General features: G+C 38.2%; 3 protein-coding genes across 5 annotated transcripts; 1 reads left to right on the forward strand and 2 right to left on the reverse strand.

Annotated features, from left to right (window-relative positions):
* Positions 1–1,375: 1,375 nt before the first annotated feature.
* Positions 1,376–5,758, forward strand: LOC308683305 (uncharacterized protein). Of its 3 annotated transcripts, none has more exons than XM_081353723.1 (4): positions 1,376–1,799; positions 3,118–3,407; positions 5,078–5,156; positions 5,260–5,758. In XM_081353723.1, exons 1-3 carry the CDS (start codon positions 1,797–1,799, stop codon positions 5,124–5,126), a joined length of 342 nt encoding a protein of 113 aa, XP_081209849.1. In that variant the 5' UTR covers positions 1,376–1,796; the 3' UTR covers positions 5,127–5,156; positions 5,260–5,758. The 3 variants fall into 3 exon arrangements, with proteins under 3 accessions (XP_081209849.1, XP_081209850.1, XP_081209848.1); XM_081353724.1 differs by having other exon boundaries at positions 1,429–1,634; XM_081353722.1 differs by having other exon boundaries at positions 1,433–1,618.
* Positions 5,759–6,073: 315 nt separating this feature from the next.
* cldn23.1 (claudin 23.1) lies at positions 6,074–7,889 on the reverse strand. Its single transcript, XM_081353720.1, has one exon. It carries the CDS (start codon positions 7,886–7,888, stop codon positions 7,055–7,057), a length of 834 nt encoding a protein of 277 aa, XP_081209846.1. The 5' UTR covers position 7,889; the 3' UTR covers positions 6,074–7,054.
* A 1,323-nt stretch (positions 7,890–9,212) lies between these two features.
* Positions 9,213–11,315, reverse strand: cldn23.2 (claudin 23.2). Its single transcript, XM_081353746.1, has one exon. It carries the CDS (start codon positions 11,185–11,187, stop codon positions 10,468–10,470), a length of 720 nt encoding a protein of 239 aa, XP_081209872.1. The 5' UTR covers positions 11,188–11,315; the 3' UTR covers positions 9,213–10,467.
* Positions 11,316–12,158: the final 843 nt, after the last annotated feature.

Below are 12,158 nucleotides of genomic sequence, written 5' to 3' on the forward strand. Positions count from 1 at the left end.
AGGCTACTGTGTATAAACTTGTAACTGATGTCAAACTGCAGGTGAAATATTTACACAGCACTTAAAAAAAAAAAGCTTGTTGTTTCCTTCTAAGTCTTTGTATTTCTAACTTGAAAACTACTTTTAAGCAGATGTTTGGCAAAGAGTTGCTCTGTTCTGTGCTCAATATTGTAGTGTCTCATACAGTTGTAAAATACCCTTATTTTATGGGTGTGTATTTTCCTATGTAGCTGTCAAGCCAAAGCTTTGAGGGCTTTATTGAATGGTAATTTGAGAATGGTGTGTTCCTCCTTGGGCTTGAGTCACTTCTGTCTGCCTCTATGCACAACACAAAAGGCTTGTTTGGCTATTCAAATCAAGGCCTACTTTCAATACTGTTACTCCACCCCATCGCCCTCACTGAAACCTGAGCCAGTATCTGAACAAGAGGAAGAGGCTCTCAGTGCGTTCAAGTCAACTCGTAAAGATCGTGTTTACAGCTGAACGCACATGAACGTCGCCACAATGTCGTAAATACGAGTGGGAAGCTCAGGATTTTCTTTAAGCCCCGATCAGAGTTGTAAAAGCGTTATAATTCACCAAACTTTAATCAATTGTTAACCAGATGCATGCAGAGAGACTGAGCAAGGGATGATCAATGATTTTGGGGTTTGGGATATCAATTCCATATAGGCCTCCATAATATAAAATGCTGATCTCAACAGTTCAGATTATTTAATGTTAAAATTAATTGAGCTTTTCCACACAAATGTACTGTTGGTAATGGAGATTTAAAAAAAAATAGAATTATTAAATAATTTGCATAAAGCAAACCCCAATAGAAAGTAGCCTACATCAAATACTCGTGTTTACGTTAAGGTAATCTTAGAAAAGTGTTTTTGTTTTGTTTTGTTTTTTTGGCGACTCGAACATAACCTGTTGTGACGATTTTCTGTTCTGTGAGAAGCAAGCACTAAGCAGTCTGTCTGATTCAACAGATTCCCTTTGAATCGGTTCTTCTGAATCCGGACAGCATCGGCCACTACTGGACACCAGCCGAGGAAAATCAATGAATTCACATCTTTACATTATTCCAGAGAAATAGTAACACGTGACGTTTTGAGATAATGTTGCAGCAGTATTGTAGTCACCAACAACAAAAACCGAGTTCATTTTCATATTTAACTTTTAAGATTATTCTTAACGTTTAAGACTTTACAACAGTTCATTCTTTGAATCTTTAACTGTTTCAAAAACAGTTGGGATGATTTGTGGACTCCGTTGTTGATTTTCGGTCTCTTTCTCGCATAAAGCTATCGTTTGAGTTAATTGTATATAGCCATAAAACATTTCTGCACTAAAATATGAATTAAGTCACATTGTGGCAGTTGTCCTCACGTGACCGCGCTGTGGATCGCAGTGAGATTAGAGAACAGGACGTGCGCCGCTGGGCGCGGATATATGTGATTGTTTAAAGGGTGTCAGCGCCCGCATGATACATACAACACTGATTTAAATGTTGTTAGACTGTTACTGCACTGTTATCTTCATCTCTGGCCCTTATTTTACCTTAAGTTCACCCCTCCTTGCCCACATGGTAGGCGACCAAACAGGAATCTTGTTTCACCGAGTTAACCAGGTGATGTGGTGAATGGGTGGGTCTCTCTACTCTCTTCTGCTTGAGAGCATTGCTTTATTCTTATCGTGTCAAGCCGTTCAGCTCCTCTAAAGCCGTTTCTATCACTGGTTTCTCTTCAACATTTGTATACAGTTAAACACCTTGAGTTTTGATTGTGTTTTCCACCTTGACTTGAAAAATGGTGAGTATATTTGGACACTCTCGCTAGTTATTTTGTCTTAGGGCTTTAACACGCTTTCTGAATGCTTCCATTGACACTTAACTGTGTTATAAGGTGTGTTCATGATGTCTTCATGTGTAAATTTGCTTGGAGAATTTGCCTAAGAATAGCTATAAACATTTGCTTCCTGGTAAGTGGTCAAGTTTACACTGGCATACATTTTTTACTTTGTCTCTTTCTAAAGAATTAGCCTAATTTATTTTTTATTTTTATTTTATTCTTTTTTTTATCTGAAAAGAAAGGCTCAAATAAGAATTGACTAAGATCGTCCTTGGTTGAACTGGCAACAAATATTGCAATTCCACATTGTAATCTGTTTATGTGTTTAATTGTTTGATCCTTTTAGGATTGGTCCGGTGTTAGAAATTCAATTCACAATTATTTCGCATTAATTTGCAAAATTATTTGCTAACTTAGTATCTCAATCCACTTGTTCCAACAGAGAAAATTCAGAATGATTTCTGAAGGATCACGTGAGACTGAAGATTGGAGTAATGATGCTGAAAATTCAGCTTTGATCACAGGAAAAAATTACATTGTAAAAGAGTTATTTTAGATTGTAATAATATATATCACACAATTACGTTTCGACTGTATTTATGATCATTAATAAGAAATCTTTTAGAAGTATTTTTACATTGTGTCCTCTCCGTTAATTCAACTTATCCGTTACCCATAAAGTGGGGTAAGATGTGTCACGACACACCTTTTTATGAAATAAGATTTCTATGGGCTTGTGATAATGCTGATTTCTTCTGATAACATTCGATTAGAGCAGGGCTAGGCGACATCAGTCCTTCAGTGCCGCTGTCCTGCAGAGTCTAGCTCCAACTCTAATCAATATCTTCAGGCTAAGCAATGGATTACTAAGGCTTCAAGCAGGTGAGGATTTTTCAGGGTTGGAGCTAAACTTTCCAGGACATACGTTGCCTATCCTTGGATTAGATAGATCCTGAAAAACAACTGGGCGTAGTTCCCTAGACGAGCAATGTTTCTCAACCCCAGCCCTGGAGACCCACCTACCTACATTATTTTAATAAAAACGTCTGTTTCAACTTCTCAGCTTCTTTGTGGGTTGTACTGTAATATGGAGAGGCATCTGCGAGGTTAGTCCCGGGGACTGGATTTGAGAAACACTTCAACTTTTGTAGGAGGTGGCACATCTTACCCCACTGTCCAGAACCTTGTTGCCACTAAGAGATTTTGAGGTGTGTGTCTGTGTTCTTGAAAGCGATTTATGCAGCAGTTGTTTATGCAGTTTGTGTGTGTTTGACTCCAGAGCTTGGGTATGTCTGCCCCGTCCACCGGTCCTCTGGATGAAGAAGGTGGCGTGTCTCGTCTTCTGGCTGCATGTGAGCATGTCATATGCCAGTATGGTAGATGTGTGCTGGCCAACGGGGAGCCCGGCTGTGAGTGTACGCTGGGATACATGGGAGACTCCTGTGACGAAACCATCAATGAGGCTCTGTCCGTTCCTCTCACCGTCGGCGTCCTGGTGGTCATTGTCGGCTTCATCGCCCTGTTCTTTGCGATGGCATTTTACCGACAAAGGCAAAAGGCAAAGAAGAGGTGAGACTTTGCCTGGATTCCTTTCTATTTCTGTTTATTCATTATTATTTGTATTAATTTATTCAAGCCCTGCAGACCTTCTATGATAATTTAAACTTTTTATGACCACACTCTTTGATTTTCTTTGATTCATTGATTCCCCAAAGAACCTTCCAGCGAACAGTTCTTAAAAGAACCCTGTTTTCTTAGTGTAAAGAACAATTTAATAATCTAAACAACATTTTGTGGAATGGAAATGTTCTATGGATGTTAAAGGTTCTACGTGGAACCATCAATGCCAATAAAGAACCTTTATTTTTAAGAGTGATTGTAAGGTTAGTTCCTTTTGTAAAATGTCATGTGTTGCAACTCCTCAAAAACCTTATGAATTAATAAATCATTTTTACCTCAGAATATATATATATATATATATATATATATATATATATATATATATATATAGATAGATAGATAGATAGATAGATAGATAGATAGATAGATAGATAGATAGATAGATAGATAGATAGATAGATAGATAGATAGATAGATAGAGAGAGATATAGAGATATTGATATTGATATTGATATTTTACTTCTCGAAAATGATTACAATGGTTGCACTTGCAACACATTTACAGTACAGTGATATGAAATGTTATATAAAGGTTTTTAAATATATACAGTAGGGGTGGGCAATATGACCAAAATCTTATTTTGAGGTGAGAGAATTTATTAAAAATAAGAATATAGCAGTAAATTACAAAAAATAGGACAAATACAATAAAACAAAGATACAAATTAAATAAACTTTACATTTTTCAGCTACCGTAGGTTTATTTAACGTACCAAGAAATACTACAGAAATTTAATAAAGTGTATTACTAAAACACGCCATAGTCTTCGCTGTATGAATCAAATATGAACTGATTTTTATCAAAGATACAAAAGTGATTCGGTCAAGATCAGTGAGTCGGATCGGTCAAGATCCGGTTTATTATGCTGCTGTCCCTTTAAGACCGAATGCACTGGTCCAATTTACTGACACACGCATCCGGTTTTCACAGAACTGTTTACGTTCATTTAAGACATAACCGACTATTTGAATACACCACACGAAAGGCATTTTGACATTATTGTCCATCTATCTGACCATTCAAACGCAATAAGACATGAAAGAGAACTGAACTGACGACCGCGTGCTGTCTTGAGAGGTGGTTTCTCAGCTGTGTGTCAATTCTTTTTCATAGCTTATTGTGCTCAACATCAAGCACATCCCTCTCTTAACTCTCTCATTCATGCATGTTTCTTTGTCAATCTCACTAGTTTTTTACTTTAAGTTGTACTGTCCTACACGGATATATTTACAGACCGTGAAATAAATGCTATAGGAAAATCTCTTACGATGGACACTTTGTACCGTGGTCACGATAGTATATACCGTCATAACGGTATGTCACTTAGTGGCTATTTTTGGTACAACGCCTAAACAAAATCTCAAAGGAACCTCAGTTTTTGTGATATCAAGTTTAAATTTGGGACACAACTTGATTAGACATGCAGCTTTGAATTTATAACAGTTTTAGAGTCCACATTATTTTCTATTTTAATCTGCTGAGTGTCTTCTTTAAAATGTGACCAAACTTTGAAAGCATTTATGAAGTCTATAAACTGATTTGACCTCTTTGTCTACAGAAAAAAGGCCGCTGAAGAATCCCTGATGAGAAATGGAGCGCATATTTAACATGTCTTAATGCAGCGTGCCATAAAACAGGTTTGTCATTTATTCAACGTCACAGACCATGACCCCGATGAGCTCTGTGGTCACAAAAGTAAACTCACACTGTTTCTCTCTCTGTGTTTCCCTCTTCAAACAGTACATTCAACGCATAAAGCACTTGTACGTCAAATACATCAGCTTTCCACCATGACACTTACATCGCACTGAGATGTGCATGAATATATTCAAATGTTATTGATGTACATTTGCAGGTATTTAAGTTGCTCTGAATGCTCTCAACATTTAAATGAAAACTATCTGCACGTGAAATACATGAGGTTTGCAACATATTTAGATGATTTCTAAACATGGTTTGGACTGGCGTTCCTGCAGGAAATGTTCCTGTTAAACATGCATCGACTTGTTTCTAAAACACGCCAGGCATTCCAGTGCGGTTATATTTGGCTCAGGGCTGTCTGGTGAGTTTCACTGACCGAAAGCTGATTAATTTCATGGACTGATGAGTATCATTTATGGAAAACAGTCACCACAATTTCTGTGGGTCTTAGTTGTATTTAATTTTACTTTTAGAGTTACATAAACTGCATGAAACCCTTTTTATACAGTATTTTATAATAAAGATTTTTTGTTTGTATAATTATGGCTGTTTTTATTTCAAGTAAACTGAAAGATTGATCCAACGCACTTCAACAATATTTGCTATATAAATTAATATATATATATGAAGAGTTCAGATGCAAAAGCCTCTAAGTGCCATCTGAAATTTTCTTCTAGAATGATAATTTTTATAAAGCTTGTATTTTTTTATAAGGCTTTTGCATCTGAACTCTTCATATATACAGTACATGTTTCCACATGAAATAAAAGGTCTTTTCCATTTTGCATTTTACATCTTTAATAATGTGAATACATTTTCACATTTAGTTTGCTATATACTTTAGTTGGTTTCCATCTGTTATCATCAATATGCATGCAAAAATAAACATCAAGTTTATGTTCAATTTTATATTTAGTAGGATAAATCACAAAGGAAATGGGCAGCACTGTTTGTTTTTAAATAAATAGTACTTTAATACAAACAAAATGGTTACAGAGATTTAAAAGATGTTTTATTGCTGTTAGAAAGCACACAAGCCTTGAACCCTGAGGAATGGAAATGACATGATCTGATGAGTTACAGCAAAATAAAGTCACATTAACACTCTACTTCCTTTATCTGGATGGTTTTATTACCATTTAACCACATTTACACCTTGTTGCTCTTATATGCATCTGTTTTTACAGTTAATGATTAATGAGCTTCATTTATTTGTTATTGTAATGTATCTCATGTAATTTGTGTAACAGGTAAGTTTGTTTTGATGCTTCCAGACTGAAGAATGTACGTTATCTGCTCACTGCCCTTCATTAAACCGTAACACTTTATATATTATATATACTTCATGAGTGACTATCGCTGCATTGTTCACGTGACTCATGGATCACGTGACTGTTCAGACATGACCCACATGCTTGCAGTAAGGATAAAACTGAAACAACCAGTATTACTAGTTATACTGCATCACAGAAAACCCTGATACCCCTTTTCACTAAACTCTTTCCAGCAGCAAAAGAAAAACATATTGCACAATTCATTGTTCTTAAATTCTTCAGTATTAATGTGATAATATCATTCGGCTAGATTAAGATGCATGATTAGATTTTAACCCATATGACAAACCTTCGACAGGAAGATACATTTTTGGCTATTTACAAGTCTAAAATTAAAGTCCTCATGTTACTTAACCTGAGAGTGCAACTAGCAAAAGCACGGTCGCTTTCTGTTGTAAACATTCAAAAGTACTGGTGTAACAAGTGTACGCTCCAGTTGTAGACAGCTAGCACGGCGTTCACAAGTGGTAGACTAATATTCCCAGTATGCGCTGGTCATTTTACAGATCAGCATCGTACGGTCTTCCACTGTAGGATGTGTTGACAATCCCCCTGTCCCGGGGTTTGGCTCTCGGGAAGTCCAGGTCGTCGTCCAGTGACTTCTGCGAGTACGGTACGCTGCTTTCACTGGTGTAGCTTCTCGGGACGCTGACCCTGGGCAGAGGCGTTGGCCTGTCCGCTGCTCTGGTCGTTGGTCTGGTCGCTGATCTGGTCGCTGGTCTTCCTGTGTTGGTTCCAGGCTTTTCTCCGCGGTTCCGTCCACCGCAGCAGGAGCAGATCCCGACGAACATCACCAAACCGCCGAGGACCTCCATGATGCCTCCGATGTAGCCTAAAACGATGCAGTATCCCACACGAATGTCATCCGCTCTCAATGGGTTTCTCAAGACCGAGGTGGAGTTGAGGCTGTTGAGAAGATGAGTGTACCAAGCAATGGGAATAATGGTCAGGACTCCGGACAAGAAGATGAGGAGCCCGCCGATACTAGCCAGGATCCATCTCGGTCGGTCCCTCCAACATCTGACTCCAGGGGTCGCCACCGCTAGGCCAAGGATGGTCACGATCAACGACGCGATCATCATTCCTTGAGCGATCGGAATGATCTGGTTGTTGAAGTACGTTTGGTCATTGGTGCGTTGGTTGCACTGTTGCGATCTAGACGTTGTGAAGGTATTGCAGATGTCCCAGATTCCTTGCTCCACCACCAGATCCACAGGTTGGCCAGCCAAGTTGTTGACGGTGCGCCAATTGGGTGCAACCGTGCTAGTCAGGTCCAGGATCCATCCGCAGGGGGCCAGGACCATGCCGAATATCAAGATCCCCGGAGTACGCATGGTTGAGGGTTGAGCAGCCGTCCCCGTCTAAAGCGAGTCAAGTGTCTCTGGTGCTTAAGAAGAAACACACTGAAACCTGGAGGAGGAGGAGGATCTGTGTGATTAGCATCTGAAGGGCGTGGTGTCGAATGCCTGGTTTGAACTCAGACAAAACTGGTTTTTACTGCATGCCATGTTTCAGCCAATACCTGGAATACCAGTATGCGAGGGCTAGAGGATAAATAGGGTTGACTGGGGCAAGCTGTCACAGAAAAAAGCTGTTTACAGTGGTTATACCTGCGTAACTGAGGTTTCAGGTCAGAAGTTCATCTGCATAAACATTAGTCTGTGTTGGTTTCAATCAAACAGTTTATTTCAATCAGCTCAAAATGGTCTTAAAATATGTTTTCATAATAGATGTTTCACATTTGTATCTATACACTGTTACAAAGACCACAAACTGCCCAACTAAAGGAAACACTGATCACAATTATGGTGACCAAACATTCTCATGAAATAGTTTTCAATAGACAGACACATTATTAAAAGTTATTTATTTTTCAATGGCTCAAGTTATACCATTACCCTAATTTGTTATATTGGATGAATGAAAACATTTTTTTCAGTATATTCATATGCCTTCTCATTCTTGTTGTTTTACATGCTGTAACTTAATACAGTTCATTAATTAATTTCTTTTGGCCAAATAACTGTTTAAAGTTTATGCATTAAATACATTTTGCCCAGATTTTCTGTTTCATGATGGGGTTTGTTTAATAACTGCTTTACAGTTGTGTTTTTTTTTGTTTTTTTTTTTCCATTTTTGTCATGCCCGGAGAAATTACTTTTAATATAAAATATATGCTTAATATAAAATATATGCCTATAAATAATGAAAATATAATGGAAGCCCATTTCTGCCACATAAGGAATGAATATATATATATTTTTTTGTAAATCACAATTAAGTCATATTTATTAGATGGAAATTTGAAATTAAGACATACTAAGTCTAAATTGACTTAAAAGTCTAAAGTCTAAATTACATTAATAAGTCATAATCTCATAATTTTTCTTTTTTATTTTACTTATGAAGTATGTAATATTTTCAACTTTTTTTCCCCTCATAATTATGACTTAAATGTCATAAGACATACTAAATGAATGGCTTAATGTTATATAATTTCTATGTAATGTCATAATTATGACTTCCATAAAATGTAATTTTAATCACGTTTAAAAATAGATTATTAATGGGAATGCAAGAAGAGGATACTATTTATTATTAGGACACATGAAGTTGTACCCAACATTGTTTCAAATTAGTAATTTTTTTCTTCATAATTTATTATATTCATGCAGGTAAATGTATGAGCCACAGCTCTTGACAGTGTTCATCATCACCATAATAAAAATACAGAAAAATTACCAGCCTTCAACCATTTGCATTAAAATTGATGGATGGACGTCAATTACAACATTACTGTGCAAAAAAAAAAAAAAAAACTTCCACTAAGATATTTTACATGGTTATGTCCAGAGAAATACACTTCTGTACCATGTGCAGTGCAAATATTAGCTTACTTCAGAAAAATGTGTTTGCTTTTTGCAGTTGGTATAACTGCGCAAACTTAAGAGGTTCCCGATAAGTTACTGTATTTACACATTAGAGCCCAGTGTGCTACAAGACAGTGAAGGTACTGCCAATAAAATTACAAGGGCTTTACATTATAAAGTGCAAAGTATAAAACCAAACTGATGGTGTTATATAACTTCAAACCCTCACTTCCCTTAACAACATTTACTGTATAATGGTACCCATGATTTCCGCCACAGTTGATATGACCTTACACTGATAACATCAATGATAATACAGGTGGTAAAACAGATGGTCATATGATGAATTATAGTTAATCAAAAAAGGCCTTTTCATGTGCGCACACACACAATGTTCAACGTGAACTAAAAACCTAAAATGTAACAAAATATAACCGACAATAAAAATAAAATCTATTTAAACTTTAGGCTCATTACTTTTACTGCTTGCTTTGACTGTAAATTTTACAGTGACTAAGTTTTTCTGGAAAATCATATTTTACAAAGCCATTGCAAAATATAAGGCATTTTCTAAATACATATTTTTTTTTTCACAATATTATCTGTTATAGCTAAAAAATAAAAAAAATGTCATTCAAAAAATGTAATGAAAAGTTGACATCCCTGCTGAAAAAAAACAAACAAACAAACACATACACACACACACACACACACACACACATAGCTAAAACCAGCCTAAGATAGTTGGCTGGTTTAGCTGGTCTCCCAGGCTGGTTTTAGAGGTGTTTTGGACACTTTTTTTTAGCTGACCACTGACCAGGCTGGGAGACCAGCTGAGACCAGCCTAGGCTGGTTTTAGTTGTGTGTTGTTGTTGTTGTTGTTGTTGTTGTTGTTGTTGTTGTTGTTGTTGTTGTTTTCAGGGATTGGAAAGACTGATTTGATCAATCTGCCTAATAAACAACGGAATTTTCACGCGGAAGTGATGGTTACAGTGGTGTTTGTCGTAAGGGTCTTGCGTTCACAAGGTGAAAAGTTTTGTATTTTACAAGTCTGAGTCGTAAGGTCGTGCTTTAGTCGCCGTGTTCACTGGTCGACGGTCCTGTTGCGTTTTCGCTCGCGCGAGGTCCATCTCGGTTTGTTTGGAGTAGTACGGGACACTGCTCCCGCTGATCACACTGGGCACCGGGACTCTGCGCGTGTCTGTCCTCGGCTTCCGTCCGTCACAGCGCCGACACAACCCGATGGACATAACCAAACCCCCGAGCACCTCCATGCACCCGCCGATGAAGCCCAGCACCAGGCAGTATCCCACACGAATGTCGGTGGACGTGGAGAAGATGGAGGTCATGATGTGAGTGTACCACGCCACCGGGATGATGGTGAGGACCCCCGAGATGAAGATGAGGACACCTCCGACGCCCGCGATGGTCCAGTGCGGGGTGTCCCTCCAGCACCGGACTCCGGCCGACGCCACGCCGATGGCGATGACATTGAGGATGAGTGACGCCAGCATCAAACCTCGCGCGATCTGGATGATCTGCGCGCTGAAGTACTGAGTGTCCGGCTGGTTGCACTGAATATTCTGGGATGACGAGAAAGTCTGGCAGATGTCCCATAATCCTTGCTGGAGGACCAGATCGATGGATTGTCCGGGGATGTTGTTGATCGTGCGCCAGCCTGGCGCCACTGTGCTGACCAGCTCCAGAATCCACCCGCAAGGCGCGAGCACCATCCCGAAAATAAAAATCCCAGGAGTTCGCATGGCAGATTTGGCAGATCACACACACAAAAAAAAGTAGCCCCGCTGGAAATGAATTACTTTGTTTCGTGTGTTTAAAAAGTATATGGGCTGTAGAAACTTCTGGTGGGAGGATCCCATTAAATCTGGCTATTGTTGAAAGTCACGTGACTGTCGGGCTCGTCAACATCAAAACTGCTCCAAGTTTCGGCACACCTGTAGGGCCACGCCCACTCGGCATTACGTCACATGCGATACGAAACATTGCAGGGGAGACTGGTGCTGATGTTGTTGGTCATCTCGAATAAATTATTTGTTAATAAAGTTATACATGTTACAGATAACTGGAATATGTTGTAAATTTCTTAATTTCATATAGCCTAAAGATTTTCTACTCAACGTTTTGAACGAAACAAGACCCAGAGACCCAGATATCATATATCTATGTTATTTTTAGATATTTTATTTTACCTTTTTGTTTTCTTTTAATCTTTCTGAATTTCAGTCATCTTAAAAATCAGTAAAACTTTTCTATTGTCAATCAGTGCTTGTCTTGTTTTCTGTCCGCTTCCCAGATATAGCAAATTGATTCTGAGCCGAATCGAGGTTGAATTACGGCCCAAGGTCGGCCCAAAAGCTGCTGGCCGAAAGTAAACCAGATCTGGAATCAACATTCAGCTTTTGGGTGTGCTCTGTCCTTAATGTATGAGAAACTCTGTAACAGGGTTAGTTAACTTATAACTAACTAAAACCATCAAAAAACATTTTCATTATTCGAAATAAAATAAACACTAATTCAAAATATTAATAAAAACTAGCCTAGTAGTACCTAAATGATAAAACAACACTGCTCTGTAAAGAGTTATTGCTGCTTAAAATGCATTAAGTTCTGCATTGTGACCATTCCACAGTGTTGGCACATTGTATTCTGTACGTGGGAAGGTTGTTACATCATTTTGCATATATGTTGAAACTCTCAAAACCATGAAAGCATG

Source organism: Scardinius erythrophthalmus (assembly GCF_964197995.2).
Source record: "Scardinius erythrophthalmus genome assembly, chromosome: 23".
NCBI lineage: Eukaryota > Metazoa > Chordata > Actinopteri > Cypriniformes > Leuciscidae > Scardinius > Scardinius erythrophthalmus.